Here is a 12,048-nt window from a genome sequence, read left to right on the forward strand (position 1 = left end):
TGTACTAAGGTCCTTGGACAATTGTTGTAAGTTGTTAACACACAAATATTTTCTGGGAAAAATAATTACTTAAATACAAGTGTTGATAGTCTTAATTTAAAAGAAAAACACAAAATCCAAACCCCAAAATATCCCAAAACAAAACACCAACAAAAAAACCCTGAAATACACTTGTATTTGTGTAGAAAATGCATATTTTTTTATTATTCATGTGTAAATAAACTATTGGTGGATTTAACCACCAATAACTTTGGTTAAGAACCAAAGTTCTTAAAAAGGACTCTTAAAATTCAGCCCTCTTTGTAAGTAGTGGATCACAAGGAGTGTTCCATCAATATATTGTCCATTGACTGCTTAACAATATTGAGATGCCAGATGTATGGTTATTAATATATAGTGTTATATAATTGTAATTGAATGTAACTTCTGGAAAGTTTATGAACTGATTCTGAGTAATTATTTTATTGCTAGGTGCAAAATAATGACTGCTTTTTGATTAAACTGTTTGGAGTACTCATTAAAATGTTGTTCACTTGTAGCCAAACAGGACATATTACCTGATGGACCCAAGTGGGAACGCTCATAAATGGTGCAAAAAGATACATGAAGTTTGGCGGCACAGATACCACCAGAATGCTGCTAAATAGTAAAGCTCATCCAAAATTTCCCAGTTTCCCTACTTGCTGCTAGAACTCCGTGTGCAGCCGATCAGAGGAATCTTTTCAACCCACCTGTTACCATCTCAAGGGGAAGCATATGTCTGAAATGTTCTGTTTTCTGTTTGTTGTTTTTTTTTTTTTTTTTTTTAAAGAAAGAAAAAAAAGAAGCAAAAACCTAATGGAATTCAGGGTCGCTTTGCTCGCTCTTTGTGCTTCTGTTGAGGCTTCCACATGCATATCATTGCAGTGAAGATCTTGCTTTTGTGCACTTCAGCTCAATTTCTGCTGCAGACTAGTGGATAGACCTTGCATTACCAGCTTCACTTAAGATGAGTTAAAAACCAATCCACACGCACACACGCCGAATCATGTACCAGCCTTGCATTTTACGGGGCTGGAGTTTTCTGTGACTTTCAGATTATCATTAAACTGTATTTCATCAGGGAGCTTTTATATGCCTCTCCTAAGCACCACCTCTTTGTTTTCTCTTCCTTTCCTCACAGTCCCCCAGCTTATTGGTATATGGCATTTGTAGCCAGGTCAGTTGCACCCTTGTGTAATTCCTAATATAGTTCTGGTTGCAGGATTTATGTGGTACTTTAGTAATTATGTGAATGAATCAGATGTATGTGTCTGGCAGACAGGCTCCAGTGATACAGGTTGTGAGAGAGAAAAATGCTGAACATGGCACTGAAAGTTTTCTAAAATTGAAATGTTGGCTTCTGAAGTATATAAGATTTTAAACATTCAATTTAAATTTTAATATGAATCATATGTGTGTTTAATCAAGGGACAATAAACTTACCAGCATGCTTTTAACTAATGCTAACTAAAAAATTAACTAGTTAGTATGGGGGGGAAAGGTTACTATTGAAGTAGTAAATAGTTTTTCACCTTTTCAGGAGATGAGGGCTAGAAGCTTTCTTTCCAGGGTGTGCATGTATTGTGCATTTTAGCGGGGCCAACCTATTTATCTGGGTAGAGAAGGAAGTGTGAAAGCTTTGTACTATTGATTACTTGACTCTTTTTTTTTTTTTGTCTCATTGCATAATGAGATGTACAAATAATTCTATTTTTGGTCCTTGGCGAAATATTTAGCAACTCTGAAAAAATATAAGCAATTGAAATATTAGATCCACAAATTAATCTGGTTAAAAATTCAAAGGAAAATATTGACACAAAGGGGAAAATATATGGTACTTAAGGCATATCTATAAAATGAAAATATTTTTCATATCGATCTCCTTTATCCTCTTCAAATTAAGGCTTTTTTGTGGTCAAACATTTCTTGTAATGTTGCAAAGACATAACTTTCTATGTGATAAAAAAAAAAAGGTATTTTCAACATGCCCATGTTGCTGAACCTTGCAGAGAGGAATGACCTACGTCTGGACAAAGGCATTCCTTCCTTGTTTTAACAGCAGTATAAACATCACACCTATTTATTCACCTTCTACACATACTGTCTCTCTGCATTTTGAAGTCTCATACTACAATGTGCTTTTCCTTCCACCAAAGAAAGAAATGTTCCACTGCAATGTTGAAAAAACTCATGGGCTACTGTTCTAGAAGCAGTATTTTCAAAGCAGTGGCTTATCAGATTTCTCAGAGAACACATGAATGTTAGATATTTTGTTGTTGTACCGGGTAAAGGAGACTTACTATTGATCTCTTAAAAGCTGAACTTGATGACAGTTTGGCTTTTCCAGTATCTTTCAGTCTTTAAAGGAAAGAGTGCAGTTACTTTTTCTTTTGGAGGAAATACATTCTTGTAGTCTTCTGTCAACCCACCACATACACAGAGTTGACAAAAGTAAATCACTAGCTTACAGTGCTGGGTGTTAAGGGAGCAAAGGTGTCCTGTAAATGGCTGAGATGAGACAGACAGAATGCCATTCCCTCTGCATCATGAAGAATTTCATCATGTACAAGGTACACTCCTTGTCACTAAAATTTGGACTAGCACAGTACACCTTCTACCTGTGCCTGTATTAATCCTCTGTTTACCCTTCTAACCAAGATGACATGTATTGTAAGTTTGTTGCAGTGCTATCCATTTGTTCTCTGGCTGTCAAATTCCAGCTGTATGTTGGGTCTACTGGAGGCAACCCTACTGCTTTGGGGTTTAGCCTTTGGTACAGACATGTAGGTGTATTCCCAACTTTATACAGCAGAGATTGGCAGGGATTCACGATGCCACTGCTGTTTGGTGTGACAAAACTTGGCCTCATATAAAGTCTGGCAAAGTTGTTCTGCTAATAGTGAACACTTTGGCTTCATTGGGAGATGGAATGATCTCCATTGGCTTGTTCACTAGGTGGTAATCTAGGAATGCTGAAACATGTTTTCTGTAATATTTAGACTTGTAGTCCTTTTGCCATGACAAAGTAATAACTCTGCTTTTTCACACCTTGAAAATCCTCTCTCAGTAGACTTCTGTCCTGCCCACCAAAAGCTTTCAGCCAAAGAAATCTCAATAGCAGTAAGCTATCAAGGAGCTGTCTGGAAGCCTGAGTTCTGCATTCTAGTATTCCTTTTTTATCTTGACAATGCTGTCATTAGAAAACTGTGAACATCTCTTACAGGCATCCCTCCCCTTAGAACTTCAGCGCTCCAAATCAAGTCTTCCTTAGCTGCTGCTTTGTTGGGAAGGGACGAGAACTTTTCTGTGAGAGGTATTTGTCTGTCTTGGACTGCAAGTGAAATCTGTGGTTTTGAAAGATGGCAGAGATAGAAGAATAGAGTGAGGCAGGACAAAGCAATCATGTGGATTTAAGTGTGTTTCACCCGTTTGTCCGCTTAAATGTGTATTGGCAGGTGCTGCATACTATGAAGGGCTGGTTCCTGTTCTAAATGCTTATACCTGAAGTGGGGTAGCTTCAGATCTTTGTCCTGAAGATCACTCTTGTGATTCATAGGAGTTCATGGGATGAACTATACAAGGGGGGAGGTTCTTCAGAACTGCACATAAGCCAGTTAATTTCTCTGCTTTTTATCCGAGGCCTTTCAAAGCACGAGAAGGGTTGTTAGGCAGGCACTTGAAGACTCTTCTTCAGACTCCTCACTGCAAACCTACTGAAAACCCAATCTGGTGATTGATTCCTTCCATCTTTTGCATTTTGAACAATTGTCAATAATGTATAAAGAATCTGGTCAGTAATGTTGTAATTTTCTTTGGCCTGGGTTTTTAACTTCAGGAAGGTGTTTATTGCATCTGTTTTCTGTGGGGTGGAGCTTAAGAAAGGATAAGTACTACTGCTAGAAAGGATTTTTTGAGTCATGCTGTTTTGTTCAGTGCCCAGTCCAGTCACAGGAAAACTACTTCAATAAACTGGAGAAATGAGTTTTATTACCATTGGCCTTGGAGCCCAGTTTTGAGAAGGATTTCTATAAAGGAAGACTTGCTTCAGATGCGATGTTGAGGCATGGCGAGCAGACTGATATTATTTATTAAGATCTTATTTGCTAAGCACTTAGATGCTGGAGACATCAAATTCTCAGAGAGTACTCGTGCTCCACTAACTTTCCTCCTGATGTGATTTAGTTGTGAACTATCTGCTATATTTAAGCCTGCAAAAAACTCTGTAGGTTAAAACAAAGGTGTAATAATTGTAATCCATTTTCATAGTTCAAGATGCTTTAATTTAATGTGCTTGATGTTATTATGTTTTGTGTTGGAACTCTGAAAAATCCTGAGGTTTTCTCACATGTACATTTAACAGTTTATTTTGAATCCATTTGGCCTGTGGACAAAACATTCGATTTTAACACCTTGCTGAGGAGAGAACTTGTGTATTAGTAGTTGCCTAAAGATGTGGTCTGTGGATTCTGATCATTCTTTCTGCTAGTGAATTACACAAATAGGTGTGGTATTTATATCTGAAATTTTGCTGAATGCCTGTAATATTTTATGCAAATATTTTATTAATCAGTTGGAAGTGCTCCTGCAAAGCTTCATGACACAGTTTGTCCATCAGTTGATCAAGTGAGCTTACAGACAAGTAATACTCTGACCCAGAATGGCATGCTTTCAGTTAAGACTGGTAATTTAAGAATGTTTCCTCTTTCTTAGAAGAAATGTGACTTTTATACAGCAAACAATTGGAGAGTTTCTTAAGCACCCAATAACCTGGTCTGTCTGTCAGTATGGCAGTGAATGTAGATGGTTGCCATTTGACAAAGCTTCCTATGACCATGTACTAACTCTGGATGTGGCAAATGTCCTAAATTGTAGCAGAACTTACAATTACTGTATCTGACAAAAGAGAAAAAAAATAGGAACCAGGAACCATAATCAGTTTGATAGTTGTATGCTAGCTGTTTTCAGGTTGGTGGCAGTCAGTTACGTGTGTAATATTCTCTACCTGGTTTGTAGCTGTAACTGTGATGTACAGATAAAAGCAAAAAAAAAAAAATTAAAAAAAAAATAAATACCCAAACAACTCCCCCCAGCTGCCCTCAACAACCACCACAAAACAATCTCCCCTCCTCTAAGAACTCGTGAAAACAGAAGCAAATAATGCAATGATAGAAGATACACACTTTTGTATTTTTATTCTTATAAGGTTATTTGCTGGCTCTTGTTGGCCTCTAGTTCAGTCTGTGTTATTTAAATTCTAATATATGAATTATTTGGATTGAATTCATGTTCGGGGCCATGGTGTTGTATGTATTGATGTACAGCCTTGAATGTGAATAATTATTGTAAACTATATTTTACACCTTTTTTCTGGCTTTATTATATAAATTTTCTATTGGTCGATGATTTAATCATATCTCATAATTTAATGACTGTTTATTCTCCTCTCGACAGATCTCTGTGCTGTAGATGTGTAGTTAGTGACTGGATGATGGATTTCACTTATGCTTGGTAGTCTGTAATAAAGGCATGTAGGGTCCTGGCCCGGCCTCCGCCTCTTCCTTCCGACGCGGGGACCTCCGGGCCGAGCGGGGGCGCTGTTTCCCCGCCCGCCCGCCTGAGGCACCGACCGCCCGCTCGGGCGCCGCCGTCCCTCGTCGCGCACGGCGCCGGCGGACCAGGCCGCGCCGCCGGACCGGGCCGCTGCGGCGCAGGCGCCGGGAAGGGAGCGGGTGGGAGCGGGACGCTTCCGGTGGGAGGTGCGCCCGGGGACCTGTAGCTGGGGCGGACCCTTCCGGCGGCGGTGGCGGCGAGGATGGCGGCGGAGAACCACTGCGATTTCCCGGTTCCCCCCATCGGCGGCCTCGGCCTGGGAGGCCCGGGAGGGCCCTGCCGCCGGTGCAGCTCAGCGCCGCCGCCCGGCGCCGTGCCCGGCAAGTGGGTGCGGCTGAACGTGGGGGGCACCTGCTTCCTGACCACTCGGCAGACGCTCTGCAGGGACCCCAAGTCCTTCCTCTTCCGCCTCTGCCAGGCCGACCCCGACCTGGACTCGGACAAGGTGAGGGCGGGCCCCGCCAGGCCCCGGTCCGGCTTCGGGCCCGGCCCGGCTTCGGGCCCGGCCCCGGTGCGCTCCCCGTGGGGCGGGCCGCCGGTGTGCCCGAGGGGAAGGGGAGAGCGGCGGGGCTGTGCTTCCAGGGGGTGAGGGTGGGCTGATGTGTGAAGCCGTGGGTTTCCCGAGTCACGCAACTGGCTACAAACACCACAGAGGGAGCGAGCCCGGGATCCTTCGGGTGTTTGTCTAAAATCTTCTGTTCTCTGGCCGCGTTCAGTTTTAGCGTTTTACTGGGCTGTCAGCCTGCACTGCTGCCGTGGTATTTCTGCACTGTCATCACCCTCTTGTTCAATTTCAAGAGCCGGATCGAACTACTTTTGATAATAACCTCTCTCACTCAGCCATAGCTTTCTGTGCTGCTGCAGTTCTTTGAATAAAATGTTACTTGTTCTGCAGGGACTGCAAATGGTGGGGAGTGCTGAATATTGGGGTGTTCATTCGGACTCATTTTGAGTAGGGAAAAAAAAAGTTAGCAATTAAGATTTTATTTACGAGGTGGTATGTAGTGATGGATATAAAGTATTTATGTAAAGTGCTGGCTCTGAAAGAGATTTTGGAACATAATGGACAAAGATGGACTTCCAGCACAGTACACTTAGGGAAAAGAAGGAAACAGCTTGAATATATAGCTGACGGGTTGAAAATAGAGTTGATTTTCATATATCATTTTTTAATATTTTTTTTTTCAGTGAGACTAGTAGTAAACTACTTCATTTCTCATGTATAACTCCAGAAAGGATGTTTAAATGCTTACGAAGATAGGGAACAGAATCTGAATGGTGTCCCAGAGTTAGAGACAAAATACCTTGAAGTGTGGCAGGGTGGGGATTGATTTCTGTTGTCTTTGGTTTGGCTTTTTTTCTGGAGAGGATTAGCTTAAACTGACTTGCAAAAATAAATTTAAAACTGTAGGTGGCTTGTTGATAGGTTAAAACTGTCTTTACTTAAGGAGGAGTAGGAAAGCTTTCTTCTAAGGTTTCTTAAATAAAAGATAAGGCACACTTAATAATTAAGGCACCTGTTTCAGTTGTTCCACTGAAAAAAGGTGCTTACTCGCTATCTCTCAGTGTCACCAGAGAAGAAGACATGTTTTTAGAATAAATGTTTTAGTTGTAATTAGTCATTTGGCTGCCTTTTTTCACCAATTGATGAAATCAATCATCTTTCACAAGCACAATCAATGAGGTGTTGCTGTCTTGCAAAAATTTCACGATGCTACTAATCTAAACATTTTCTTTTTTACTGTGCTTGCACTTTTGGGTAGTAGCAGCAAATCATAAACTTATACTAAGGCTATTTAGCTATTTGGTAGGATATGGAGAGACCTGATGATTATTTTTTTCTACACCTATGTAGTTATAGTTCTTAATAGTGTACGTGACATCTTAAAGCTTGCTGCAGACACAGCTATGGAAAGATACGCTTTGCTTACAGGGAACATGTCTAAACGTTATTTGAGCTGCTCAGAGATTACTAAGTGTCATCCTTTTTTGCCAATGTAAATGTCTACTAGAAGCCACTTTAGCAAGATCCAAACAAATTGCATTGTCCTGTCATTGTGAGTAGCCTTTTATATAAAATTGTAGCTGCTATAGTTATCTCTAATAGGTTGTCGTGCAAATCAGGAACGTGAGGCAAGCAGTAGGTATAGAGAGAACTACAAATTGTTGTGGAACATCTGGATGTAGAGAAAATCCTCTTATTCAGAGATGCATTCCCTAGGCTTGTGCACCTGGGTGTCTTCAATTTGACATAAAAAAAGCAAAGTCTTCCCTGGTTAGATGTGCACTATGGTCTGCTTTTCAGTACAGTGTTTCCCAGAGTTTCTTGTCCCGTTGTCTTGACCATTTGTAGTCATTGATTTTCACTTCAACCATTCAGAGCCTGGTTTCTGCAGTCCCATGTCATCACTTTTGCAGAAGTGGCCTGCCTCTTAGATTACCCATCAGAGTGTGTTAATTACAGTACCTAAGATGACTTAAACACATAGAGCCTTTCTTGCAAGCATTTGATTCACAATCTTTAGATTTTTCATCCCCTGTAAACAGTAAAAGATAATCCAAGCAGTTCCTTTTTTTCCTTTGAATGATAGCAGGTGTCACAGATACCCTTTCAAGAGAAAAAAAAAAAGTCCTTCTTTGACATCTCACCAGTTTGTGAACGTACCTTCTTGAGACAATAACACATCACTAGATTGTCTGTGTGGTTTAATTTTGAAATAGCAGATGCCTTTAACTGATGAGCACAGGTATTTAAAGGTAGTAATTGGTGATAAATTTGTGTTGCCATCCTGGACTCTGGTTCTTCTCCTTTGCCATATATATGTAAATCAAACTCTGACAATAATAGATTTGTTTTTCCCCTCATGATTTTACTTTTCAGAGTCCCATTGTGAGCTGTAACTTAATACTAAATTAACATATTTTTCTTAATCATATTCTAAAGATTATTTACAGTGACTACCATGCAATGCAATTTTGTGTTCATAAAATAGTCATTCTTACAAGGTGCAGCTAATGGATAAAAATACTGCCCTCTTAAAGCTTGGGGCATTAGAGCTGGTCTTCAACCTATAATTCCCTGCGTTTGATTCCATTGTGTTTTCTTCCTAAAAATCACATTGGTTTTAAACATTAAAGTGAGAGAGAATGTGTATTTGACCCCACGTGTAGGCTGATGCCTGTTACACCCAACCCAGACATACTTGTCCCTCCCTCCAGATGGGGAGGTGTGGGGGAGGTGGGGCAGGGAGAATCCTGAGGGATGAGCCGGCAGATGAGATTATGAAAGCTGATAGCCACAGCCTGCTGTTTGAAAGAACTATGAAAAACCTAGTCCTAACAAGGCATATCGCGTTTCCTCCATGGGGAATTTGATTGGGATGCGCTTCAGTAACTTACTTTGGGAAGTTTTAGATGTATTTTCAACAGATAAATACTGAATTGTGCTCACAGTACAAAACACGTTTTACAGTTCATAGGCACATTTCATATTCCTCTGATCATGCTCCATCTGAGAAGTATGTAACTCAGCAGAAATGAAGGAAGAGGTATATTTTTTTATAACTTCAGTGAGTTAAACCAGCTTGTGGAAAGTTCCAATGTTGTCCCAACTGACAAAAGGGAGGGGGGCATATTGCACATGTGGAAACAAGACCAAGCAGAAAAGCCAATAATAAATTAGCTCATACACCAGCAAATATATGTCTTTGAAAAGTTTAGTTCACATTCTTTCTTGCTTTGCAAGATTGCCAGATCAGAATCTTTAGAAAATGAAGCCATAAGAAATACTTATCCCAGATGAGAACAGACTTATAAGCAAAATCAAAAATTTATAATAGAGTTGTTTCTGCCTAAGTTCAATAAGTGAGGCATATCAAAGTTAACCACATGAAGTTCTGAAAGAGGTTAAATGGATGAGTTCATTAGAAATGAGAACAAGAAACTGAAATAGTTCATATGTTGTGCTTTACAAATATCAGTTGCATACATATTGATTTTCTTCTACTGTAATTTCTACTCCAACATGGTTTTTTTGCTATTTAACTACATAAATCAGAAGATTTCCTTAAAGCTTGCTACGGAAAAGAGTTGAAAGGCTTCAAGAAAGGTAGCATGTTTGCCTTCAAATTATCTTCAGGTGCTAATGTTGACCAAGACCATGTGCCCTATCCCTTGGTATCAGATACGTTTCCAGTTGCAATAAAAGAAAGATGAACCTCGGCACACCTTGTGGCAAAACTGGTGTTGAATGGAATGAGGTAGTGACATTGATTCCCTGAATTTCGTATGTCTCCCATGCATCTTTGAGGGTTTTCTTTGTATTTAAGACTATTCCTTGTATGTAATTTGAGAATCATTTCAGCAAATGAGTGAGTGGTAGCGGTCATGCCTACTGTTCACAGTGGGATTTTTTTTCTGGAGCACTTAAATCTTGGTTTAGAGATGAATATGTAAAAACAGACAAGCAGAATCTTGCTCACTTTTTCATCCTTGTTTAACATATTTCATGCCTGGGAGTTTTGCTGCCAGATATTTCCTGATTTCAGCACCTTCCTATTTCATCTATGTATCAGTTTTTCTTTTATAAATTGTTCTATCTGTTCTTTAAACTTTCCCCTAAGTGAGAAGATTGTCAGCCTTCCTTAATAAGGTTTTTGGCAACAGTATTCATGCTTGATTTTTAATGCCTTTCTGAAGTTATGTGTAATTGTACTGAGGTAGAATCTGTTAAGGAAGGAAGGAAGCAAGTACTGAATGTTTTAGAAAACTTAAAACCTTTCTGGCAGCACATCCTTAACTGTCAGCACTAAAAAGTATCTTATTGTAGTCATTATTCTAAGGTAGATCTGAGATAGACTCTATTTGTCCATGAGATTTCTGACCAGTGAGGTGGGTTGTGTTACTAGTGTCATTTTGATTAGTCCTGGCAGTCTGCTGATGCTCAAAGTTTTTAGGTCACATAGTTTGAGAAAAATGCATTCTGAGCATCTAGCTCAAGATTTAAGAAGCACGGCATCTGGGGGAGACGGTTATTTCTAAATTCATATTTAGTGCCAAATATTATTGTATTTCCGTGCATATTGCTGCCTTTAGCAGAACTTCTGCTTGCTCAGTATCTGCAAAGGATGTCAGGATTTTAGATGCCCATGTCAGAGTGCACAGCTTTGAGCCAAAAGCTTGGAGGTGTGGGTTCTGAGTGTGTCCGTTCTGGAAAAGTATTTGAGGAGAAAAAAATTTCTGACATTTCAACTAGTGTATTAATGCAGTTCTCAAGGAGAATGTTAAATGACATTAGGGAGATGTATGTATTTAGTCCTCTTTTTGAGTCGTACTGGAATTCTGTACCTGATTCTGGTATCTGCAATTCAAGGTCACTTCAAAAATTGGAGAACTTGGAGGCTAGTCACAAGATGAAATATGATTTGGCAGAAGGTTATAAAGAGCGAAACTGGTTTTTTGGCAAGGAGTTTAAAGAGTGACTTCTTGGTCCAGGAGTACATACACGGAGAACTAGAGATCTAATAGATCTCTAGCCTGTTCAGTCTAGCAAAGGTATTGTGAGATCCAGCTAATGAAGTGTTAAACTGTAGATGTCCAGGCAGAAAGTACATATTTTCACAGCAATAGTAATTAGTTATTAGAATGGCTTGCACAAAATGGCTAGATTTCACCACTACTTTCTAAACATTGAATTTCACTGTAAATAAATTGAGTCCTATATATGTGAAGATCAGGTTAAGTATTTGTTATGATTCCTTTCAGCCTCAGCCTCTATAAAGATTGAAGTGGAAAGGTTTGAGACTGGAATACCTGACCATTCATATGTTTGGGGCAATATCTTTCAAATTCTTTGAAAATATATATGTATTTTGAGTCTTCAGTCTCCATGAATACTGGATTGTAGATATACTTCAGGGTTTAATCTTAAGAAAGAAGGAATATGACTGTGAGCTACACTGACTTTTTATTGGTACGCTGAACCAGATGATTGGAAATTTAAGAGCAAGTTATTAGACTTCTTCTAAAATTCCATGTTTTTTTTAACTTGGACTAGACATTGGTGTGGGAGAGTGGTAAAAAAGAAATGCAGCCTCTGCTGTACCTCAGCAGTATTGTCTTTTAAATGGTGTCCTTGTAAAAAGGAGCAGGTTTGAAAAGGTCTAGAACTTATGGTCAAGGAAGGAAAAACTCTTGGTGAAGAGAAGAATGTCATGCAAAACCAGAACTGGGTAAAGATACAAGCCCCCATGTGGTTGATTAGCACATTTGTGTTGGATGCACAAAGACAACTGGAGCATTTGTTTTGAGTATCCTTACAAAGAGTGACAAAATTTGTATGGAACACCTAAAGAGTCAAATGTGGAGTGATGTGACTATACTGAGTAGAAAGGAAACTTGAGTTTCATCTGCTGTTCT

General features: G+C 39.6%; 2 protein-coding genes across 6 annotated transcripts in view; both read left to right on the forward strand.

Moving 5' to 3' along the window:
* Positions 1 to 5,561, forward strand: part of PDPK1 (3-phosphoinositide dependent protein kinase 1) — a 30,053-nt gene extending 24,492 nt beyond the window's left edge. For both annotated transcript variants that reach the window (XM_014936537.1, XM_014936536.1), the window contains exon 14: positions 540 to 5,561. In XM_014936537.1, the coding sequence (XP_014792023.1) occupies positions 540 to 647 (108 nt within the window). In that variant the 3' untranslated portion in view covers positions 648 to 5,561. The remainder of the gene's footprint in view (positions 1 to 539) is intronic.
* Positions 5,562 to 5,667: 106 nt separating this feature from the next.
* The window catches only part of KCTD5 (potassium channel tetramerization domain containing 5), a 38,328-nt gene continuing 31,947 nt past the window's right edge, over positions 5,668 to 12,048 (forward strand). The window contains exon 1 of one of the 4 annotated variants that reach the window (XM_014936505.1): positions 5,668 to 6,076. In XM_014936505.1, coding sequence (XP_014791991.1) covers positions 5,834 to 6,076 — 243 coding nt within the window. In that variant the 5' untranslated portion in view covers positions 5,668 to 5,833. The remainder of the gene's footprint in view (positions 6,077 to 12,048) is intronic. The other 3 variants (XM_014936507.1, XM_014936506.1, XM_014936508.1) reach the window with 3 other exon arrangements.

The sequence above is a fragment of the Calidris pugnax genome, unplaced genomic scaffold (genome assembly GCF_001431845.1).
Source record: "Calidris pugnax isolate Ruff unplaced genomic scaffold, ASM143184v1 scaffold17, whole genome shotgun sequence".
Taxonomy (NCBI): domain Eukaryota; kingdom Metazoa; phylum Chordata; class Aves; order Charadriiformes; family Scolopacidae; genus Calidris; species Calidris pugnax.